Raw genomic sequence first — 22,560 nt, forward strand, 5'->3', positions numbered from 1 at the left:
CCATGGGTGAGTAAAAATGGGGGAGGGGTGTCAAGAATGAAAATGTACGCTGACATTTTTTTTTCAATTTATATTTAGATGTTATAGCCTATAAAATTTAGATTTTTTTTAGAATTTACGTTTGCAGATCTAAAAGATACGGGAGTACGTGTACCCCAACCCCCTTTGGTTATGGTAGTTGGGGGGGGGGGGTCATATAAAAAGATCTCCCCTTCCTTCTCTTTGGTTGCAAAATTTTCTTGATCCGGAACAACCAAAAAAAAAAAAAAAAAAAATCTTGAAAGGAACTTCTCGAGTCATTCCGTAAGCTCGGGAATATGGATTGCTAAAACAAGAGTTGTCTTTCCTGAAGAAGCAGAAGACACTTGCAGCGGAAACGAAGATGGATGCCGAATCAGCATGATCAGACAGAAAGCTTATATTTGCGGGTACTTAGCGAAAATGACTGTCGGGTACAGTACTATTACACGTAGGTACCATTTATTTAGATTCCTCTGGTTATTTGGTTTTGCCTGAGTTGCAGGAAAGAAATATTCAGGACAGACGGGTTTTTCAAATTTCATGGGTGTTGCTAAAACGCGGAACAGAAAATGGAACGGAAAATATTGTATGCAGTGATGTTATGGGGGGTCACCTGTGAATAGATGAAATTGACTGTTTTGAACAAATATTTACCGGTCAGCGTTTTTGTTACTTAAATAGAAAAAAGAAAACTTTAAAACAAATTAATCATTAAAGCCAAAATATTCACAGCCTCATGTCAGAGTAAAGTAAGAGTAAATTCGGACGGTTGAATGCCATCCATGTCAATCGGAACTCCTCGAATTGCATCCATGTCAGACCATCCGGTATCAGGTTTATCCGTCCCACAGTTGATCCGTCCCTAGATGATCCGTCCTATGGTAAACTGTATGTTTGTAGAATTGTATCGGGGGCAGTCGAGCAATGCATCTGTTGTTTCAAGTGCGATAATCAATAATATGTTGACGGTGCTACCGTTTGAGCGAGCGGAGCTACGTAGGTATGTACATATTTTGTAATGTTCATGCTTTCGTTAGGTTTAATTTAAACAATATCTATTTGCCAAATACTCAGTATATGACTGAAATTAGGCAGCAGAAACAGTCCATTCTAGTTTTCTCCCATGGTTTTATATCAAGTCATTAAAACATAAAACTTATACATGAATGGGATTGAAATATTTTTATACCTATACATTTTATTTCTGCCGCCTTCACGGTGACTTACTTAACCTTTGACCCGTGACTTGTTCTGAACTGTATACTCTCGAAAATAGAGGCTACTTTCCTTATTTTTACTTTCTATCTTTCCAAGTCACTAATACACACCTATTTGATTTTTAAAAATGAAATTCATATAATAATCTCCTTGTAGCAATGGCATGCTTTAGTAGAGAAAATTTGAACAAAATTTATAATATTGTACATAATCCTAGTTGTAACACAATGATGAAATATTTCAGCACTCTCAAATAATATTGAATAAATTGCAACATATTTGAGACCCTCTCCACTGTTTTTGTAAGGATACATTGAAATTTATTCACAAAACTAGAATTATAATTAATGATTTTTCAGTCATGAAGTGGCATGGCTGGTTATCAGTGGGGGGGGGGGGGGGGGGTGTCATCATGGTTTGCATTACCGGAAGAGCCAAGGGAATATATTCATAAGTAGTTCTTATTTTTAGATGTGAAAAAAAAAAGATTTAAGAAATAATGTTTTTGATCCGGCCGAATTCCATCGATTTTTTTGCGTTTTTATTATTTTTCTTAATCACTCTGTGTCTAAAGAAAAATGCAAACGTAAAGGAAGAACCTCAGTCTTGATAAGGCATTTTCATGGTTGATATAGAGATTGCAAAATGTTTTGCAGAATTTGTGAGGCCAATCAGCCAGCAACGTCCACCATTTCTGGACACCCATTGTCCGATTTCACCACGACCTGGTGTACATCTTTCAAATGTGGAACTGTGACTATTCACGGTAACAGTAAGATACACGTCTTGTCCGTGACTGCATTATTAGCAGTAAGTCGAGCGAGGCAACTGTTGCAGCTAATTTTCACAGACAATTACAAACTCGGGATGTAGTGTTCTTATTGATGCTGGTACTGATTGTTCAGTAAAATATCCAACAAAAGTAGAAGCTCTTATTCGCATAAGCAGTGAAGGCCCACTTATTAGGGCCCCGCATGAAATGCGGGAAGCCCTATAGTAATCACATTGTCCGTCCGTTCGACCGTCCGTCCGTCTGTCTGTCCGTCAACACTTTCTTTGTGACACGATAACTCAAACAGTTTTTATCGTACAGTTTTCAAATTTTGTGTATGTGTATTTATTTGGTTTTTTTTAATGTAATATAAAAAATGCTTGATGTTACATGTATATTGAATTAAAACACGTCATTCCCAGTCAACAACTTTCGATCGGGATCGGAATACGAAATAAAATTTCTTATATCCGGTTGCAAAGTGAAACTGCTTCATGCTTCAAGTTATTGAATTATGTATCAATTGCACGTTACACATTAGAGAACTGTTCCTTTTGATAAAGAAAGTCACAAAATAGATACAAAATGAGTGTACCTTATTCATTACTGTTACCGAGCTTTCGTCGGTGAAAATCTCGAAATGGCGTGTTTCGCTGCGCTTCGTCCACATTTTCTATGTGAGTATTTTGATATTTGCTTATGCATTTTTTGCGCATACATGGTATGTCTCGGCTAGGAATAATGGAAACTTTCTCACCTATGCATGTAAAGACATATTAATCTCTGTTTTTAAAAATGTAGAACACTTTTATCAAATGACAATGTGTTTGAAAACGCTTAGAGCCCCGATGTCAGAATTTCCTTTTCCAAGACATCAATATGTCAAATTCATAATCCTTTTCGAATAGTATGTACCATATTTTGTACCAGTTATCCATTTTGAGTCCCCTATTACAATGGGATTTTGTTGCACTCTGTTGTGTTTGAGTGGATGTCATGAGTGTGTCAAACAGAAGTAATTTAAATTGCATTAGTCTCTCAAAAATATGCTTCATGATTCCTTTTTCACAAATTGGCATTCCAGTGTATCTTTATATATTATTAATTCTAACATATATACCAGCCCCAAACATTGCTATATCAAATACAGATGTCACTTTCCTCTAATAACCCTCGGCGGGGCCCTTGCTGACCGTGTCAGTTTTCTAGTTGAGGACTTTAAAGTAAATCCTTGTTTGGAACGCTAGGTTTTCTTCCCCAGAAGCGTACTGTAAAATATACAGGATGGCCCAATGCAATACAACTTTTGCCAGAGTAAATACTTGACTTGTTAGCATCCAGCATGTTTCACAGCACATTTCTATTCAGTTTAAAAATAAAACAAACAAATCTCATACATAGGTGTTGATTTTTTTCTTGAAAGATATTCAAATTAAAAAAAAAACTTGTAGATCTTATTTACAAAATCTTTTACCATGGCAAGTAGAAATTTTGAACATGGCGACTAGATATATGAAAATGGCGACCAGAAATTTTTCTAGGTGGCCATTTTGTGACCTGATAGTAGATGTGACTTGGAGCACTGTTTTGAATATGAATTCTTTATCATGTTTATGGCAAGACCTTGTTATACTTTGGTGTTGACCCTGAACAACAGCAGAGCCAATGTGGCTCAGGTGAGCGATGTGGCCACTGGGCCTCTTGATTATATTGTTATGTTTTTACATTCATCGGGATCTTGTTCCATGGTAGGGCATATGCATATCTAGAGGTAGTAGATGAAACGCAGTTCATTATTCTAATATTTCAAGCTCTTTAATCGCAATAGGAACATACTATTGAAAATATATATCAAATATGTTCATTAATCATGTGAGTTTTTTTCCCCTATAGGTGGTGACTGAAGTCTGGTCAGTCGGCAGGCAACAGTACTCAATTTACCGCATTCCTACAATCCAACTGAAATTACGGGTATTCAGAATCGGCCTTCGAACAGTTGATGGTAAGTAGAATCACAAACAGGATTCAGAAGTCTGACTCTTTATAAGTAATTAAAATACAGATATTATTGTTATACATGTATATACAGGTTTTGTTTTATGTTGCATGTATTTTTTGGCAAAAATGGAGACCTAGACTTGATGCTTTTCAGCTCACCTGAGCCAAAGGCTCAAGTAAGCTTTTCTGATCAAAATTTGTTCGTTGTCTGTCGTCGTCGTAAACTTTTCACATTTTCGACTTCTTCTCAAGAACCGCTAGGCCAATTTCAACCAAACTTGCCACAAAGCATCCTTAGGTGAAGGGCTTTCAAGTTTGTTCAAATGAAGGGCCATGTCCCTTTCAAAGGGAAGACAATCGCAAAAATGCAAAAATAGGGTGGTGTCATTTAAAAATTTTCTTCTCAAGAACCACTGGTCCAGAAAAGCTGAGATTGACATGAAAGCTTCCTGACATAATGCAGATTCAAGTTTGTTCAAAGCATGGCCCCCCGGTGGTTGGATGGGGCCACAATAGGGGGTCAAAGTTTTACATACAAATATATAGGATAAATCTTTCAAAATCTTCCTCTCAAGAACCACTGAGCCAGAAAAGCTGAGATGTACTTCAAAGCTTCCTGATATAATACAGATTCAAGTTAGTTAAAATCAAGGCCCCCGGGGGTTGGATGGGGCTACAATAGGGGATCAAATTTTTAAATGCCAATATATAGAAAAATCTTTAAAAATCTTCTCAAGTACCACTGAGCCAAAAAAGCTGATATTTACCTGAAAGCTTTCTGACATATTTCAGATTTCAGTTTGATCAAATCATAGCCGCAGGGGTAGGATGGGGTCACAAGTTTTGCATACAAATATATAGGGAAAATCTTTAAATGTGAGTCAAGGTGACTCAGGTGAGTGATGTGGCCCTGGGCCTCTTGTTGAACTCATTTTTATGCTCTTGGACTAGTGACAGGTGTCAATGGTTTTTTTTTTCAGAAGCCCGCCCTGGTAGATGGAATCTGCCGCTTGACCAGCAGCACTGTCCAGGTCAGTGGTTACCTATTGCTCTAGACAAGGGTGGCACGTGGAGACTCATTTTTCCTGATGGTCTTGACGTTCACTAGCTGGCAATATTTGTGACTCATATCAGCCTCATTTACATTCTGAAGTTTAATTCATAACATATTGCTGGATATTTGTAGAGACAGTGGTTGATGCTGGATATATGACTTTTCCTCAGTCCATCATTACTTGCTGGAGTGCTGGTAGAGGGTGAACGCTTTAATAAATATAACTGTGATCTTGCTGAGATGTAGTAATCCATGGGAATTTTCCAAAGAAGATTCAAGAGAAGTATTCAATTATATAAGTTCAGACTGTAGAGAGCATGAAAGCAGATATTACAGTTATCTCCCTTAGACTAGATGAATTACAATGCAGCACTTTCAAATCATCTAAGTTTAGAGTTATAATGCTGTTTGAATTTTCTGAATTTGACTACGGTTACTAGTTAAAGACATAACCACATGTATTGCCTCAGTTTACTTACAATTATGATATATACCTATAGGTATAAATTGTCATTCTCTTAATTTTGTATACTTTGTGGAATTTATGAAAATTGCATGATCACTGTTCGTTATCTTCTCTTTATATTACCAGTATATTCTATGTACCTAACTCACCAGGAATGCATTGTTAGGTCACCTTAGTCACTCAGGTGATCGTTTGCTATTGATCTGCCCGTTCGTTATCGCCGTCTGTCAATTGTATATCGATTCGTTGAACACCCCTCTCAACAAAATTTCACTCATGGAGACATCATCAGTTCCGGCGAAGGGCTGCAAAATTTAGGTCTATGTTTGGCACTTATGGCCTTTGAGCAGGGAAGGATTTTTATCTTGCCACAAAACATTCTTGGGAAAAGGGGATTCATGTTTGTTCAAATGAAGCAGCGTGTCAACTTGAAAGGGGAAATTATACAGTGAAACTTCTCCAAATCGGCCCCTCAGAAAACCACTCCTCTCTGAATATCGCCCAATTCTTAAAGTCTCTGTAGGAATCTTAACATATCCTTTCAAAGAAATTCATATAGTCCAAAATGTGACTTATCGAGATTTCCGCCATTTTTGACAAGGGACTTCTGGGATGATCCTCAGTTAAAGGTTCAGATTTAGCTCGGATTATTCTGTGCTCTTTAGTCATTGGAGCTTGCAGTATGAGCCAGAGCACTGCGCTCGCTATTAGTATGCAAGTAGCTGCATTTAATTCAAATTGAAGTTGAACACAAGGACCCCAGGGGTAGGGTGGGGGCAGAATATGAAATCAGAGTTTTATATGGTAATATGCAGAAAATGTATTAAAACAAAGACTTTTTAGCTCACCTGAGCTAAAAACTCAAGTGAGCTTTTCTGATCACCCGTATTCCGGCGTCCGTCCGTCCGTCTGTCCGTCCGTCTGTCCGTCTGTAAACTTTTCACATTTTCAACTTCTTCTCAACAACCACTGGGCCAATTTCAACCAAAGTTGGCACAAAACATCCTTAGGTAAGGGGAATTCTAAATTGTTAAAATAAAGGGCCAGGCCACCTTCCAAGGGGAGATAATCAAGAAAAGGTAAAAATAGGGTAGGGTCATTAAAAAATCTTCTTCTCAAGAACCACTGGGCCAGAAAAGCTGAAATTTATATGAAAGCTTCCTTATATAATGCAGATTCTAAATTGTTAAAATCATGGCCCCTGGGGGTCGGATGGGGCCACAATAGGGGACCAAAGTTTTACATACAAATATATAGGAAACATCTTTAAAAATCTTCTTCTCAAGAACCACTGAGCCAGAAAAGCTGAGATTTATATGAAAGCTTCCTTATATAATGCAGATTCTAAATTGTTAAAATCATGGCCCCCGGGGGTCGGATGGGGCCACAATAGGGGACCAAAGTTTTACATACAAATATATAGGAAAAATCTTTAAAAATCTTCTTCTCAAGAACCACTGAGCCAGAAAAGCTGAGATTTATATGAAAGCTTCCTTATATAATGCAGATTCTAAATTGTTAAAATCATGGCCCCCGGGGGTCGGATGGGGCCACAATAGGGGGTCAAAGTTTTACATACAAATATATAGGAAAAATCTTTAAAAATCTTCTTCCCAGAACCACTAAACCAGAAAAGCTGAGATTTATATGAAAGCTTTCTGATATAGTGCAGATTCAGGTTTGTTAAAATCAGAAAAGCTAGTATAAATTCATTACGGAAGCATATGCCCTGCGTTGCAGAGTTCTTATTCATATTCTATCATGAAACAGAGAACAAAGTCGCTTGACAAAATTCTCTTCAAAAAATTTACTGAGCATTTTCAACTTGCGGACAATTTTACTTGCCTGTCTGATTTCTGGTGATTCTAGCACTCAATGCTACTTTGGTTTTTCAGCTTTCTGGACCTTAAAAGATGTTGACACCCTGCTGATGGAGCAGATCCTATTTCTTAGAAGCAGAAAGCAGTTCTCTTACTATCAGATCTGATCCATTTTTGGAGATAGCCTTTTGTATGGAGCTGGTAATTTTGTTTTCCTTTTTAGTTCACTTGAAATCTAAGCTCATGTCAGCTTTTTTGATCTCCCCTTATCTGTGGTCCATCCGTCCTTTCTTAAGTAAACTTTTATGATCCCCAAAAAATTTGAGGAGCATTAATACATTCTCTGTCATGTCTGTTCCACCTCATATCTCCTAAACTTTTTCATCAGAAATTGATCAAATTGATCACAAATGTTCAGGTAAGGACTTGTGGACCAAAGTCTATCAAGGTCATTGTGGAAAGGCCAAGGTCACTCAGTTAATAAAAGTTCCTTATTTCAACAGTTTTTGATTCCCGTCTCCTAAACCATTCATCAGAAATTGATCAGCAATAGTTCTTGGGACGGGACGTTTGGTTCAAGGTCATTTTTGAAAAGTCAAGGACACTCAGAACATGTACTTTATAGAAGGAAAAAATGCTTATTTCAACTGTTTTAGCTCACCTGATTCTGATCACCTGTTGTCCGTCATCTGTCTATCCGTCGGTAAACTTTTTACATTTTTGACTTCCTCTCCAGAACCACTGGCCAATTTCAAACCAAACTTGGGGAAAAAGCATCCTTGGGTGAAGATCATTTAAGTTTGTTCAAAGGAAATGATCACAAAAATGCTAAAATAGGATGGAGTCGTTTAAAAAGTTCTTCTCAAGAATCACTGGGCTAGAAGAATTGAAATTTACATCAAACCTTTCTAACAGTGCAAATTTAATTTTGTTCAAACCAAAACCCACAGGAGTAGGGTAGGGCCACAATAGGGATAAAAGTTTTACATGCGAATATATAGGTACGGTTTTTGAAAATCTTCTTCTCATGAACCCCTGTGCCAGGAAAGTACAAATTTACATGAAAGTTTTCTGACATAATGCAGATTAAAGTTTGTAAAAATCATGGGCCAAGGTGACTCGGGTGAGCGATGTGGCCCATGAGCCTCTTGTTGAATAGCCTTTGATCACATATCACGCAAGTAAGGGGGGAGATCAAACGTTCAATGTTTCACAACAAGAGGCCCAGGGGCCTTATACGTCACCTGAGTATCATGTAACAATCTTCCAATGTTTGAATTAGGTTTGTGTTTAAATATAAGAATTTTACTTTTGGATGGAAGAAACATTGAATAGCTATATGGTCAGCCCCGCCTTTGCACCAGAACCCCTGACCCAGGTGCCATAAATTTCAGTTTTGAAAGGAGCATCCTTAATCATCATTATCATACTATTAGTTTGTCTACTTAATACCCAGCAGCAGAGGAGAAGATTTTCAAAGAAATAAAATGCATTTTCACTATATTATCAATAGGGCCCCACCCTAATACCAGAACCCCTGACCCAGGGGCCATGAATTTCACAATTTTGAAAGAGGCATCCTTGCTTATCATAACCATGCTATTGGTTTGTCTACTTAATACCCAAGGACAGAGAAGAAGATTTTCAAAGAAATAATGCATTTTCACTATATGACTTATAGAGCCCCACCCTAGCACCAGAACCCCTGATCCAGGGGTCATGAATTTCACAATTTTTAACAAGAGGTACTGTGAGCAATGTTCACTAAAAATACCCCCCGCTTACCCCAATCTCCCAAAGGGTGTTGGTAATAGGTATAAACTACCTCTTTTCTGAGTGTTGCTACTTCGATGTCCAGTGCGCATGACCTTTGACCTTTTGACCCCAAAATCCATAGGGAACATCTTCATCCCATGGGTAGTCCATATGTATGATATGGTGACTGTAGGTGGAAAGGATAACCCTTTAGAGCCCGGAAACCATATTGCTACTTCAATGCCCAGTGCGCGTGACCTTTGACCTTTTGACCCCAAAATCGATAGGGATCATCTTCATCCCATGGGTAGTCCATATATATGATATGGTGACTGTAGGTGGAAAGGATAACACTTTAGAGCCTGGAAACCATATTGCTACTTCAGTGTCCAGTGTGCTTGACCTTTGACCTTTTGACCCCAAAATCGATAGGGAACATCTTCATCCTATGGGTAGTCCATATGTATGATATGGTGACTGTAGGTGGAAAGGATAACACTTTAGAGCCCGGAAACCATATTGCTACTTCGATGTCCAGTGTGCTTGACCTTTGACCTTTTGACCCCAAAATCGATAGGGAACATCTTCATCCCATGGGTAGTCCATATATATGATATGGTGACGGTAGGTGGAAAGCATAATGCTTTAGAGCTCGGAAACCATTGCGTCTACAGACGGACGGACAGACGGACAACCCGATTCCAGTATCCCCCCCCCCCCCCCACAACTTGTTGCGGGGGGTATAAAGAGGCATCCTTGCTCATCATTACCATGCTATTAGTTTGTCTACTTAATACCCAGAGACAGAGAAGATTTTCAAAGAATTTCTACATTTTCACTATATGACCAATAGATTGTTGAGCCCCACCCTAACACAAGAACCCCTGCCCCAGGGGCCATGAATTTCACAATTTTGGTAGAGGGCTCAACGCTCATTATAATTATGCCCACAGTTTGGCTTCTTGATGTCCAGGAGTAAAGAAGAAGATTTTTTAAAATTACACTCATTTTGAAGGTTTTTGCCCCACCCCTCAGGCCCCAGGGGGACAGGGACCATGAATTTCACAATTTTTGTTCCCCTCTACCCACAGATGCTATATGCCAAAATTGGTTGAAATTGGTTCTGGGGTTTCAGAGAAGAAGCTGAAAATGTTCAAATGTTAACGCACGACGAACGACGACGGACAAAAACAGATAGCAATAGGTCACCTGAATGAATTCAGGTGACCTAAAAAACTAAATTCAAATAGTTTTCACCAAGACCCCCCCCCCCCCTTTAGAATGTTGAAACTAATTGATTAACAAGTATAAACATACGATTTTAAATAACACTCTGTGTAATTTTCTACTGTTTATTCACAATTGAAAGTGCACATTAAAACTATTAGATGTTTATTAAAATGTAATGTTATTATGTGTTTTTTAACAATAGCTTAATTGTCATTTTTCTCTTTCCACTAAAGTGTAATCAATGTTGGATGACAGGAACTTACGGGATATTTTATCCCCCCTCCCCCTAACTATTTGAATTTATTTTTTTATCCAACATCGATCTTTTGATACTTGCCCCTAAGTAACAGGCAAATTGAAGGCTCAAGTTAGCTTTTCTGATTAAAACTTTCTGTTGTCTGTCATTTGCGTCATTGTAAACTTTTCAAATTTTCATTTTCTTCAGAACAACTTGGCCAATTTCAAACAAATAATATTTGGGTGATGGGGATTCAAGTTTGGTCTAATGAGGGGCAACATCCTTCTCCAAGGGAAGATAATAGTGAAATTACACTGAGAAATTTTAAAATCTTCTCCAAAACTAAAGGGCCAATTTCAATCAAACTTGGTAAAAATCATCCTTGGATGAATGGGATTTACATTTGTTCAAATGAAGGGCTGTGCCCCCTTTAAAGGAAAGATAATGCCGAAAATGCAAAAATAAGGTGGTGTCATTTAAAAACCTTCTCCTCAAGAATCACTAAGCCGGAAGAGCTGAAATGTACACATAAGCTCTCTGCCATAGTGCAGATTCAAGTTTTGTGAAAATCATGGCCCCAGGGGCCAGGGATAGGTTAGGAACACAAAAGGGGATCAAAGTTTACATGCAAATATATTGGGAAAATCTTTAAAAATCTTCTTGTCAAGAACCACTGGGCCAGACAAGTTCAAATTTACATGACAGCTTTTATATGTTGTATACATATATTTCCTGTGGCAAGACAGTTCATTTTATATCGTGACCTTTGACCTTGTGACCTTCAACTAGGATTTTGGTCTACTTTTGAAACATAATCTATCAAATATATTTGGATCCATTTTAGGTGGGGCTTTCATTTTTAGCTCACCTGAACCGAAGCTTCAAGTGAGCTTTTGTGATTACATTTTGTCCGTCGTCCTTCCGTCCGTCCGTCTGTAAACTTTTCACACTTTCGACTTCTTCTCCAGAACCCAAGGGCCAAATTCAACCAAACTTGTCACAAAGCATCCTTGGGTGAAGGGGATTCAGATTTGTTCAAATGAAGGGCCATGCCCTTTTTCAAGGGGAGATAATTAAGAATATGTGAAATTTTGGTGGCATCTTTTAAAAATCTTCTTCTCAAGAACCACTGGGCCAGAAAAGATGAAATTTATAGACAAGCTTTATTAGGTAGTGCAGATTCTAAATTGTTAAAATCATGGCCCCCAGGGATTGGATGGGGCCACAATAGGGGATCCAAGTTTTACATTCAAATATATAGGAAAAATCTTTAAAAATCTTCTTCTCAAGAACCACTGAGCCAAAAAAGCTGAGATTTATATGAAAGCTTCCTGATATAGTGCAGATTGTAAATTGTTAAAATCATGGCCCCCGGGGGTCGGATGGGGCCACAAGGGGGATCAAAGTTTTACATACTAATATATAGGAAAAATCTTTAAAAATCTTCTTTTCAAGAACCACTGAGCCAGAGAAGCTGAGATTTATATGAGAGATCCTGATATAGAGCAGATTCTAAATTGTTCAAATTATGGCCCCCGGGGGTTGGATAGGGCCACAATAGGGGATCGAATTTTTACAAACAAATATATAGGAAAAATCTTTAAAAAATCTTCTCAAGAACCACTGAGCCAAAAAAGCTGAGATTTATATGAAAGCTTCCTGATATAGTGCAGATTGTAAATTGTTAAAATCATGGCCCCCGGGGGTCGGATGGGGCCACAAGGGGGATCAAAGTTTTACATACAAATATATAGGAAAAATCTTTAAAAATTTTCTTCTCAAGAACCACTGAGCCAGAAAAGCTGAGATTTAATATATGAAAGCTTCCTGATATAGTGTAGATTCTAAATTGTTAACATCATGGCCCCCGGGGGTCGGATGGGGCCACAAGGGGGATCAAAGTTTTACATACAAATATATAGGAAAAATCTTTAAAAATTTTCTTCTCAAGAACCACTGAGCACAGAAAAGCTGAGATTTACATGAAAGCTTCCTAACATAGTGTAGAGTTAAGTTTGTTCAAATCATGGCCCCTGGGGTAGGATGGGGCCACAAGGGGGGTCCAAGTTTTACATACAAATATATAGGAAAAATCTTTAAAAATCTTCTCAAGAACCACTGAGCCAGAGAAGCTGATATTTACATGAAAGCTTTCTGACATAATGCAGATTCAAGTTTGTTGAAATCCTGGCCCCCGGGGGTTAGATGGGGCCACAATAGGGGATCAAATTTTTACATACAAATATATAGGGACAATCTTTAAAAATCTTCTTCCCAAGAACCACTGAGCCAGAAAAGCTGATATTTACATGAAAGCTTCCTAACATAGTGTAGAGTTAAGTTTGTTCAAATCATGGCCCCCTGGGGTAGGATGGGGCCACAAGGGGGGATCAAAGTTTTACATACAAATATATAGGAAAAATCTTTAAAAATCTTCTTCTCAAGAACTAGTGGGCCAAAGAAGTTCAAATTTACATGAAAGCTTTCTGACATAGTGTAGATTCAAGTTTGCAAAAACCATTGTCTTCAGGGGTAGGTTAGCGCCATAATAGGGACTACGTTTTTGCATGCAAACATTTATGGAAAGTCTTCTGATATGGACCAAGGTGACTCAGGTGAGCGATATGGCCCATGGGCCTCTTGTTTGTATATAGATTCTTTATGGAAAAACCTTATTTTGTGAAGTTTGACCTTAACCTGGGAGTTTGATCATTCTGACGTATTCAATATCTCCTGAACATATTTTGTATTTAAATTTTTATGACAATACCTATTTTTTCATACTATAACCTTTGACTTTGTGACCTTGAAATTTGACCTTATTTCAAGGAAATGTAACCTACCAAATATTTTCAATAGTATTCAAGGTAGGGCTTTCATATTTTGTTTATAGGTTCTTGTTGACAAAACGACCTTGTGGTACAATCACATTTGATCTTTTGACCTCCACCTACTTTCCAAAAAAATGGCCTAGTTAATATCTTCTAAACTATTTAAGGAAAAAGCTTTTATATTTTGTGTATAGATTTTTATGGCAAGACTTTGATTTAGTGTTTGACCTTATGACCTAAATCTACTTTTAATAAGAATCTGACCTCTTCATTATCTCCTGAACTATTTAAGATAGAGCTTTCATAGAACTTCTAGGACTCAGTATTCATACATGTGCACTGCTTTGGTCTCATTTTGAGACATTCAGTATCATTGTATCGATCTTTTGAGTATAAATTTGTGATCTAAAAGCATGATATAATGGTGTAAAGGATCAGTTTGTGGTTAACCAATATTTGATGTGAAAATAAATATTGTAGGGTAACGGTTACTGGAGACGTGCTGTTGATTGATGAGGATAATTTTCCCGAGACTCTGGCATATTGCAGGACCTGGATAGCTCTACTGGTGTTTAAAATGCCAGGTTTGTTAATGGAATTACATGAAAATTTTCCATGGAATGTCAGATTTGTTAATGAATTTACATGTGAAATGTTTCATGTAATGGCCAGGGCATATGTAATATAGCATTAATATTTTTAATGAAACTCAGGTGACCTATTGCAATTGGTCTACATCCGTTGTCAGCGATTTTTTTCTACCCACTGGTACTGGTACCCATTCAATTGGGAAAAATAGCGTCAAAATCGAACAAATTGGGAATTTTCTACTAATGTTTCAGCAAATGATTTTAACCAAAAGAAAAGAAAAAAAAGAGAACAAAACAAGAACTATTCATCTCTTTACAAACTTTTTACGGTAATATTTGCTGTTGGATTGTTTTAGAATCGCTGTAGCTCTACAAAACATGCGCACTGCCATGATCTGTACTTTCGATTTAATACCAGAAGTGAACATTTTAGTTAACTTGTACAACGTTTCAGACTAAGTAAATTACGATGTCAGCAGTCTATTTTTCGGAAAGTAAGTTGGGAATTTTTAGTCTCAAAATTGGGAAAAATCAACAGTTTTTGGCATTGGGAATGGTACCGTTTATCGGTACCAGTTATATAAGGAAAAAAATCGCTGGTAGTCATGCGTTGCCTGTCGTGTCAGGTGTGTTAACATCTTCAAGACAACGGGGAAATAAATTGTAAATTTCAGAATTCCTGGACTCCTGTGGCTTTAGGGGCGGGGCAAAAACTGCCCAAATTTGACCAATTTTCAAAAAATCTTCTTTACGACTATACATGTGTAAGAAAAACTCAATGCATAGGGATGTAGAGCAGGAAAGCCTCTATCACAATTGTAAATTTCATGATCCCTGGGGTAGGGGTTCTGACCTCAGGGCGATGCCAAACATGTTATATAGTATTGGTGTGTAAAACACTTAAATGACATCTTCTTAAGTGCTTTTGAACCTTTCTTGTCAGCGGAACTCCTCTGAGAACACTCAACATCATTTCATGAATCTTTGTAGTTAATAGAAACATGCTGTGTAGATGTGCATATTCCCAGGAAATTCTGATTGTCCCTTTTGAACTTAGAATTTCAAGTCCGTCTGTCCTGTTGTTGTCAGTACAATTCCTCAGAGATCGCATAACAGAATTTGATGAAAATTTATAGTTAATAAGGACACACTGTGTAGATGTGCATATTCCCAGAAAATTCTGATTCAATTATTTTTCTTGGAGTTATGCCCCTTTTGAATTTTGAGCCCGTCTGTGCTGTTCTTGCAGGAATGCATAGCATTACCATTCATTATGTGAGACATTGTTAAGCAATGTTGGAGCGTGGGGTATGTGAACTTGATCACTTTTACTTTCTTTCATTAGTCAGGTGCTCTAACCATTGAACAACCATGACGGGTCTATCCGAAACCCCTGTATTACTAGTCACGTGCTCCAGTCATTGAGGTACCGTGACCGGTTTATCCGAGACCCCTGTATGAGTCAGATATTTTAACCATTGAGCTACCATGACCAGTCTATCAGAGATCCCTGTATTACAAGTCAGGTGGTCTAACCATTGAGCTACAGTGACTGGTCTATCAGAGACCCCTGTATTATTAGTCAGGTGACCTAACAATTGAGCTACCATGACCGGTCTATCAGAGACCCCAGTTGTACTATTCAGGTGCTCTAACCATTGAGCTACCATGACCGGTCTATCTGAGACCACTGTATTACTAATCAAGTGCTCTAACTATTGAGCTACTGTGACTGGTCTATTGGAGACCTTTGTATTACTAGTCAGGTGCTCTAACCATTGAGCTACCATGACTGGTCTATTAGGGACCCCTGTTGTACTAATCAGGGGCTCTAACCATTGAGCTACCATGACCGGTGTATTAGAGACCCCTGCATTGCTAGTCAGTTGCTTTAACCATTAAGCTACCATGACCGGTTTATCCGAAACCCCTGTATTACTAGTCACATGCTCCAGTCATTGAGCTACCAAAAACAAAACAAAAACTATTGAGCTACCGTATGACCAGTCTATCTGAGATCCCAGTATTACTAGTCAGGTGCTCTAACCATTGAGCTACCATGACTGGTCTATCAGAGACCCCTGTATTACTAGTCAGTTGCTTTAAGCATTGAGCTACCATGACCGGTCTATCGGAGACCCCTGTTGTACTAGTCAGGTGCTCTAATCATTGACCTACCGTGATTAGTTTATCGTAGACCCTTGTATTAATATTCAGGTGCTCTAACCATTGAGCTACCATGACCGGTCTATCAGAGATCCCTGTATTACTAGTCAAATGATCTAACAATTGAGCTACCATGACCGGTGTATCAGAGACCCATGTTGTACAAGTCAGGTTCTCTAACCATTGAGCTACCGTGACCAGTCTGAGACCCTTGTATTACTAGTCAGGTGTTCTAACCATTGAGCTACCATGACCGGTCTATCAGAGATCCCTGTTGTACTAGTCAGGTGCTGTAACCATTGAGCTACCGTGACCGGTCTATCTGAGACCCCTGTATTGGAGACCTTTGTATTACTAGTCAGGTGCTCTAACAATTGAGCTACCGTGACCGGTCTATCAGGGACCCCTGTTGTACTAGTCAGTTTCTTTAACCATTGAGCTACCGTACCGGTCTATCGGAGACTCTTGCATTACTAGTCAGGTGTTCTAACCATTCAGCTACCATGACCGGTCTATCAGAGATCCCTATTGTACTAGTCAGGTGCTCTAACAATTGAGCTACCATGACTGGTCTATCAGAGACCCCTGTATTACTAGTCAGGTGCTCTAAACATTGAGCTACCGTGTCCGGTCTATCAGAGCCCCCTGTATTACTCTAACCATTGAGCTACCGAGACCAGTATATTAGAGACTCTTGTATTATTAGTCAGGTGATCTAACAATTGAGCTACCATGACAGGTCTATCAGAGACCCCTTTATTACTAGTCAAGTGATCTAACGATTGAGCCACCGTGAGCGGTCTATCAGGGACCCCTGTTGTACTAGTCAGGTGCTCTAACCATTGAGCTACCATGGCCAGTCTATCCAAGACCCCTGTATTACTAGTCAGGTGCTCTAACCATTGAGCTACCGTGACCGGTCTATCTGAGACCCGTGTATTACCAGTTAGGTGCCCAGTTTTTCAGAGACCCCTGTATTACAAATCATGTGCTCTAACTATTGACCTATCCATAGGCTGATGTTAAGATGAACCATGGATATCGATCTGGATAGCTCCGTGGTTAGAACATCTGACTAGTAATACACGGGTCTCTGATAGACCGGCCACTGTAGCTCAATAGTTAGAGCACCTGATTAGTAATACAGGGGTCTCTGATAGACCGGTCACTGTAGCTCAATAGTTAGAACACCTGATTAGTAATACAAGGGTCTCTGTTAGACCGGTCACGGTAGCTCAATAGTTAGAGCACCTGATTAGTAATACACGGGTCTCTGATAGACCGGTCACTGTAGCTCAATAGTTAGAACACCTGATTAGTAATACACGGGTCTCTGATAGACCGACCACTGTAGCTCAATAGTTAGAACACCTGATTAGTAATACAGGGGTCTCTGTTAGACCGTTCACTGTAGCTCAATAGTTGGAGCACCTGACTAGTTATACAGGGGTCTCGGATTCGATTTCCAGTTGAACCATGAGTTTTCTCCTTCCTGTTACATTTACATATATATAAACATGTAAATATACCACACTGTAATAGACTGGACATTTTGTAAGATAATTAAGTTCTGAAATACAGACAATTGTTGACAATACAGTTAGATATAATTACACTTTGTGTTTTGTAGGACTGTAGAGTGTTGTGATGTTATTGATGGTCAACAGAAGACTGTGACCTTGAATCTGAAGATCTGTGATGAAGACTGGACGTTTGGTGTCACTCTCTGTTACAGTACTACAAATCTAAGTAAGTACTCAGTAATAATGTAAGACTGAACTCTGTATCATGTTTATCTAATATATACATTGTAAAATCAAACACATATTGAAATACATAATTAACAAACAGAATAATTAGTAGTTTATCACACACAAACAAGTATATGTGTACTTGTATAGATGTACTATAATTCAAGGTTACACACAAAATACTGACAAAGTGACTTAGTACATCACAAGAAATGATTGACCTTTATTTACATTTCATGATTAACATGTGTCTAATTGTATATAGATAATTAACTAGTAACACAATCTAATTATTAATTAGTATACTAAGATTAGATATAATAATACAGATATTGTAAGATATAATTACTAAACAGCAGTGAGAGACTAATGTTCTATCAGTTAAACTCACAAACACAAGGACATGTTAATTACACATCACAGACACAGGGCTGTAATTAACACAGGGCTGTAATTAACACAGAGCTGTAATCAACAAGCAGATGTAATCAACACAAAGATGCAATTAACACTGTGTTTAGGTGTGTAATGAACAGGGTTTTTAGATGTGTAATTAACACTGTAGAGTTGTGTAATTAACACTGTGTTTATAGATATTGGATTTTCTTCACTTTAGCAGTGACATGCTCAGCCACAAAGAGGTTGTCTCTGATGTCCACACATAAACCTGATGGATAGCGTAAATGACAGTGAATGTAACGGAGGAACTGTCCGTCCTGATCTAGGATGTGGATACGGTTATTCTTAATGTCTGCTGTCAGGATGTGACTCTGGCTGTCTGTAGTGATGCCGACTGGATTAAATGATGGCTTGGTATTAGAGGGATGACCAGTGTATCTAAATCGGAGTTTTCCTGACTGATTGACCACCACTACTGCTCTAGCTAACAGGTCAGCCACACAGATATCCAGGTTCTTGTTCTCACTGAGGTATTTAATGTAATCACCAGATGAGTAGAGAGGACGACCCTGATCATCAAACTGAATGCTTTGTTTCTCTGTGGAGCCGGAGTAACGCACGACTTTGGATGGTTTGTCATCATCACTGATCATGGTAACCAGGAGATCACCAGAGGCGGTACTGCAGACAGTGAGAGGTCTCCACCCCTGTAGTGTGATCACGGTCTGTATCTGTTTATTCTTAATTAAATTAACAGTTTTATTTCTAAAGTCAGTATAAACAAGATCTCCGTCCCGTGTCACTGCTATGTCTGTTGGTTCTCTCCCATACTTGGTTTGTATTGATGTCAGTAGTTTACTCTGGAGGTTGAGCAGCTTCATGGTGTTGTTATTCCCGCGTGTCCAGACTTGATCTTCACTCAGACAGCTAACACTGTATAGATTGTCATACCCAGTGTCTATGGCGGCGGTGACGCGCGGCTCATCAAGCAGTGGTTTGACTGGAGGAGACGATACAGCTTCTGCTGACTTGATTGTGTCACCATGTTCTGTGTTAATGGATAATGGCGACAGAGAACCAAACATCTCATTGAGCTGATCTTTGTTTATTTTCTGAGCAGACAAACGGGGTACTGTAACTCGGACTTTAGGCGGTAATGTTCTAAATTCAGAAGTCCTAGATTTGTAAGTAGAGGTTAAGGAGACGTCATTTGATTTTAGGATTGATTTCAAGTCGGACATGATCTGTTTGAGTTCCGCCATTTTCTGTGTGATTTCATCTGTATTTTTATTCAGGGTAGATAGGTGTTTGTTTTTCATCTCCTGAATGTCGGATTTCCGCTGGTTGACAATGGCGGTGATTTCCCGGTGTAGGATTTCTCCTTGTTGATCGGCAATTGTTGTTAGTTCTCCGTAATTCGTTTCTAACTGGGCTTTCTCAGTTTGCACATCGGACGCCATTTCTTCATATCGCGGGTAAATTCTGGTCTCGAGTTCGTCCAGATCTTTCTGTAAACTTTCTGTTTTAGAGCTGAGTTTTTCCAGAATATCTGATATATCGTGACCTTCATGTTTACTTGAGGAGACGCAGGTAGAACAGACAGAAATGTCACATTTCTCACAGTAATGTTTACAGAGTTCGTCGGCGTGGTCTGGACATTTTGAGTAGTTAAGAGACTTTCTGTATTTATAGAGGACGACTTTGTGTCTTATAGACGAATCCGAGAGGTGCTTCCCAACACAGGTCTGGCATAGATTTATATCACAACGTTCACAGTGACTCTGTAGGTGGGCAGTTTTACAGAGGTCACACAATAGGATAATCTGGGCTCTGCGGAATGGATCCATTTCTGATGTCCGGTGTCACATGAGGAGTTCACTGTTAATTAAAATAGGGAATTTAGATTAAAGATTTAGATATGTTGAATCACATGACCAGCTAGAATTACAGTATGTTATATACACTGCGATTATTTATATACCAGACATGAATGTAATGAATTACCCCCCCCCCCCCCCCCTTTTCAGAAATGTATGAGATTATTTTAAAAATGAGTAGATCTATCTTATTGATCACACAAATTTGGATATTAAGTTTGTCTCACCTGAAAATCCAACATGGCCTCCCTGTTATTAGTCCTGTGATTAAATACCTGTGCTGTGCGTCAGCCTGTATACATTATCTATTTAAATAGAGTTTTAAAGTTTGTTTTGACCTCGTTCATGTTGGGTAGCGATGTCAACATTGACGTCACAAGGTAGAATTGTTTCAATCTATGTAAAATAGAATTCCTTCATTGTTGTCCACGTACAGTATCAATTGCGCCTGTGTGTGTGGGGGGGGGGGGGGGGGGGGGGTATATAATAATCACTACTACACTCTCAGTTTGGACAAAGTTTTATATAGAGACAACACCTGATTTAGGTGAAGCACTTACGGACGTAGCATTGAGGGTTGTTTATCGTGCCAAAGACTAGTTTGCATTGAGGGTTGTTTATCGTGCCAAAGACTAGTTTGCATTGAGGGTTGTTTATCGTGCCAAAGACTAGTTTGCATTGAGGGTTGTTTATCGTGCCAAAGACTAGTTTGCGTTGAGGGTTGTTTATCGTGCCAAAGACTAGTTTGCATTGAGGGTTGTTTATCGTGCCAAAGACTAGTTTACATTGAGGGTTGTTTATCGTGCCAAAGACTAGTTTACATTGAGGGTTGTTTATGCTGGCGCGACGTTGTAAATTTCTGCTCGCTATTATCCAGTGTAAAATTCCAAACAAACTTACATGTATGTGAGTGGCGTGTGACTTTCACAGAAATAAACAAAGTTCTGTTGAGCGCTTAGTGAAGGGCATTGTATTGTTAATTAAAACAAAACATTATAAACATTTAGAGGCTAAATCAAACGTCTGACAGCCTCGCATAGTAATATTAAATTAATTATCATTTACTCCCTGTATCATAAATAAATAAAATTAATCACACTGTCCTAATTCTACCCAATGGATAGATAGATTGATTGATTGATGTTTTCCGCCACACTCAACAATTTTTCAGTTATCTGGTGGCGCCCAGTTTTTATTGGTGGAAGAGAGAACCCAGATACAATGTACCTGGGAAGAGACCACTGATCTTCCGCAAGTAAACTGGGAAACTTTCTCACCGGCGCGAGCGATTTGAACCCGCACCGACAGAGGTGAGAGGCCGTGTGATTTTGAGCGCGATACTCTAACCACTCGACCACGAATGCCCATCCCAATGGACAGAAAGAAAGATAGATAGATAGATATCAATTGACGGTTACACATTCCCAGGTCAATATGGTTTACAACATAATACTATACAGGTAAATTATTCCCCGCGTATCAATCTGTATCCTTCTGATCACCTGTAGTACCACGGTGGCGGATCTAGAGGGAGTTAACAAGTGGAAGTTGAATTTTTAAAACTGAATAAATATCTTATTAAGAAACCCCAAGCCATTTTTTTTTTTTCAAATTTATAACATGATATCGCAGTTAGATAGGGATGAAATAGTCTGTATCATTGCGATAATCATAAAACTACATACTACAGGGTTTGACACTAAGGCACGTCCGACCGACCGAGTCTACTAAATGATAGGCCCGGTCGGGTAAAATGTTGATTTACTAGTCCGACTGGTCGTGTTAAAAAATAAACAAGAAGCTTTACTTTAAACCGTAAGATATTTTATTCTTAACTAAAAGAAAATAATTGTAAAGAGTTTGCAAGCAATCTTGAACCGTGTGATGGAATAATCTTTATTTTTAGTTCTAACAAATAAGTCGCGGTCGGAAGTGATGTTTTACGACATCTACTAGATGTTAATTTTAAACGGTTTATTTGAATTTACTATAATAAAGTGTTTATCAAGTCAATAAATTACGTCGTAAACAGCTATTTATCAGTGTTGACATCTGTGCGGGAATGTCTCTATATTTAAATACGACTTCTCGTCCACAAGGAAAGACGTCCCAGGAGAAAAAAAGAAAAGGTTAGGAAGAAACAAAGCAGGGATTATGAAATGTAAATTAAATAAAAAGCCGGTTGGGGTCATTTTATGCTAAATAGACTAAGGCATATCCGTGTCGGGTAGAATTTAAAGAAACAGAAAACGTGTTTGAAAATCAAATGCAATGACGAGAATTAATGAAGATATTTTTGAGACAATTAAATACGTTTTGGTTCAAACTTAACGTTTGTCATTTAAATGAAATATTTAAATATGGAGAAACTATC

General features: G+C 38.5%; 1 protein-coding gene and 1 long non-coding RNA gene across 2 annotated transcripts; one reads left to right on the forward strand and one right to left on the reverse strand.

Annotated features, from left to right (window-relative positions):
- Positions 1–370: 370 nt before the first annotated feature.
- Positions 371–18,624, forward strand: LOC130049963 (uncharacterized). Its single transcript, XR_008798303.1, has 7 exons — positions 371–469; positions 3,905–4,013; positions 4,990–5,040; positions 5,196–5,346; positions 7,425–7,550; positions 13,884–13,987; positions 17,790–18,624. It is a non-coding gene; the product is annotated as an uncharacterized LOC130049963 (long non-coding RNA).
- On the reverse strand, positions 17,939–20,634 carry LOC130046287 (uncharacterized). Its single transcript, XM_056148225.1, has 2 exons — positions 20,414–20,634; positions 17,939–20,187 (listed from the first exon to the last, which is right to left on the reverse strand). Exon 2 carries the CDS (start codon positions 20,154–20,156, stop codon positions 18,498–18,500), a length of 1,659 nt encoding a protein of 552 aa, XP_056004200.1. The 5' UTR covers positions 20,157–20,187; positions 20,414–20,634; the 3' UTR covers positions 17,939–18,497.
- Between the last annotated feature and the right edge of the window lie 1,926 nt (positions 20,635–22,560).

Source organism: Ostrea edulis, chromosome 9, assembly GCF_947568905.1.
Source record: "Ostrea edulis chromosome 9, xbOstEdul1.1, whole genome shotgun sequence".
NCBI lineage: Eukaryota > Metazoa > Mollusca > Bivalvia > Ostreida > Ostreidae > Ostrea > Ostrea edulis.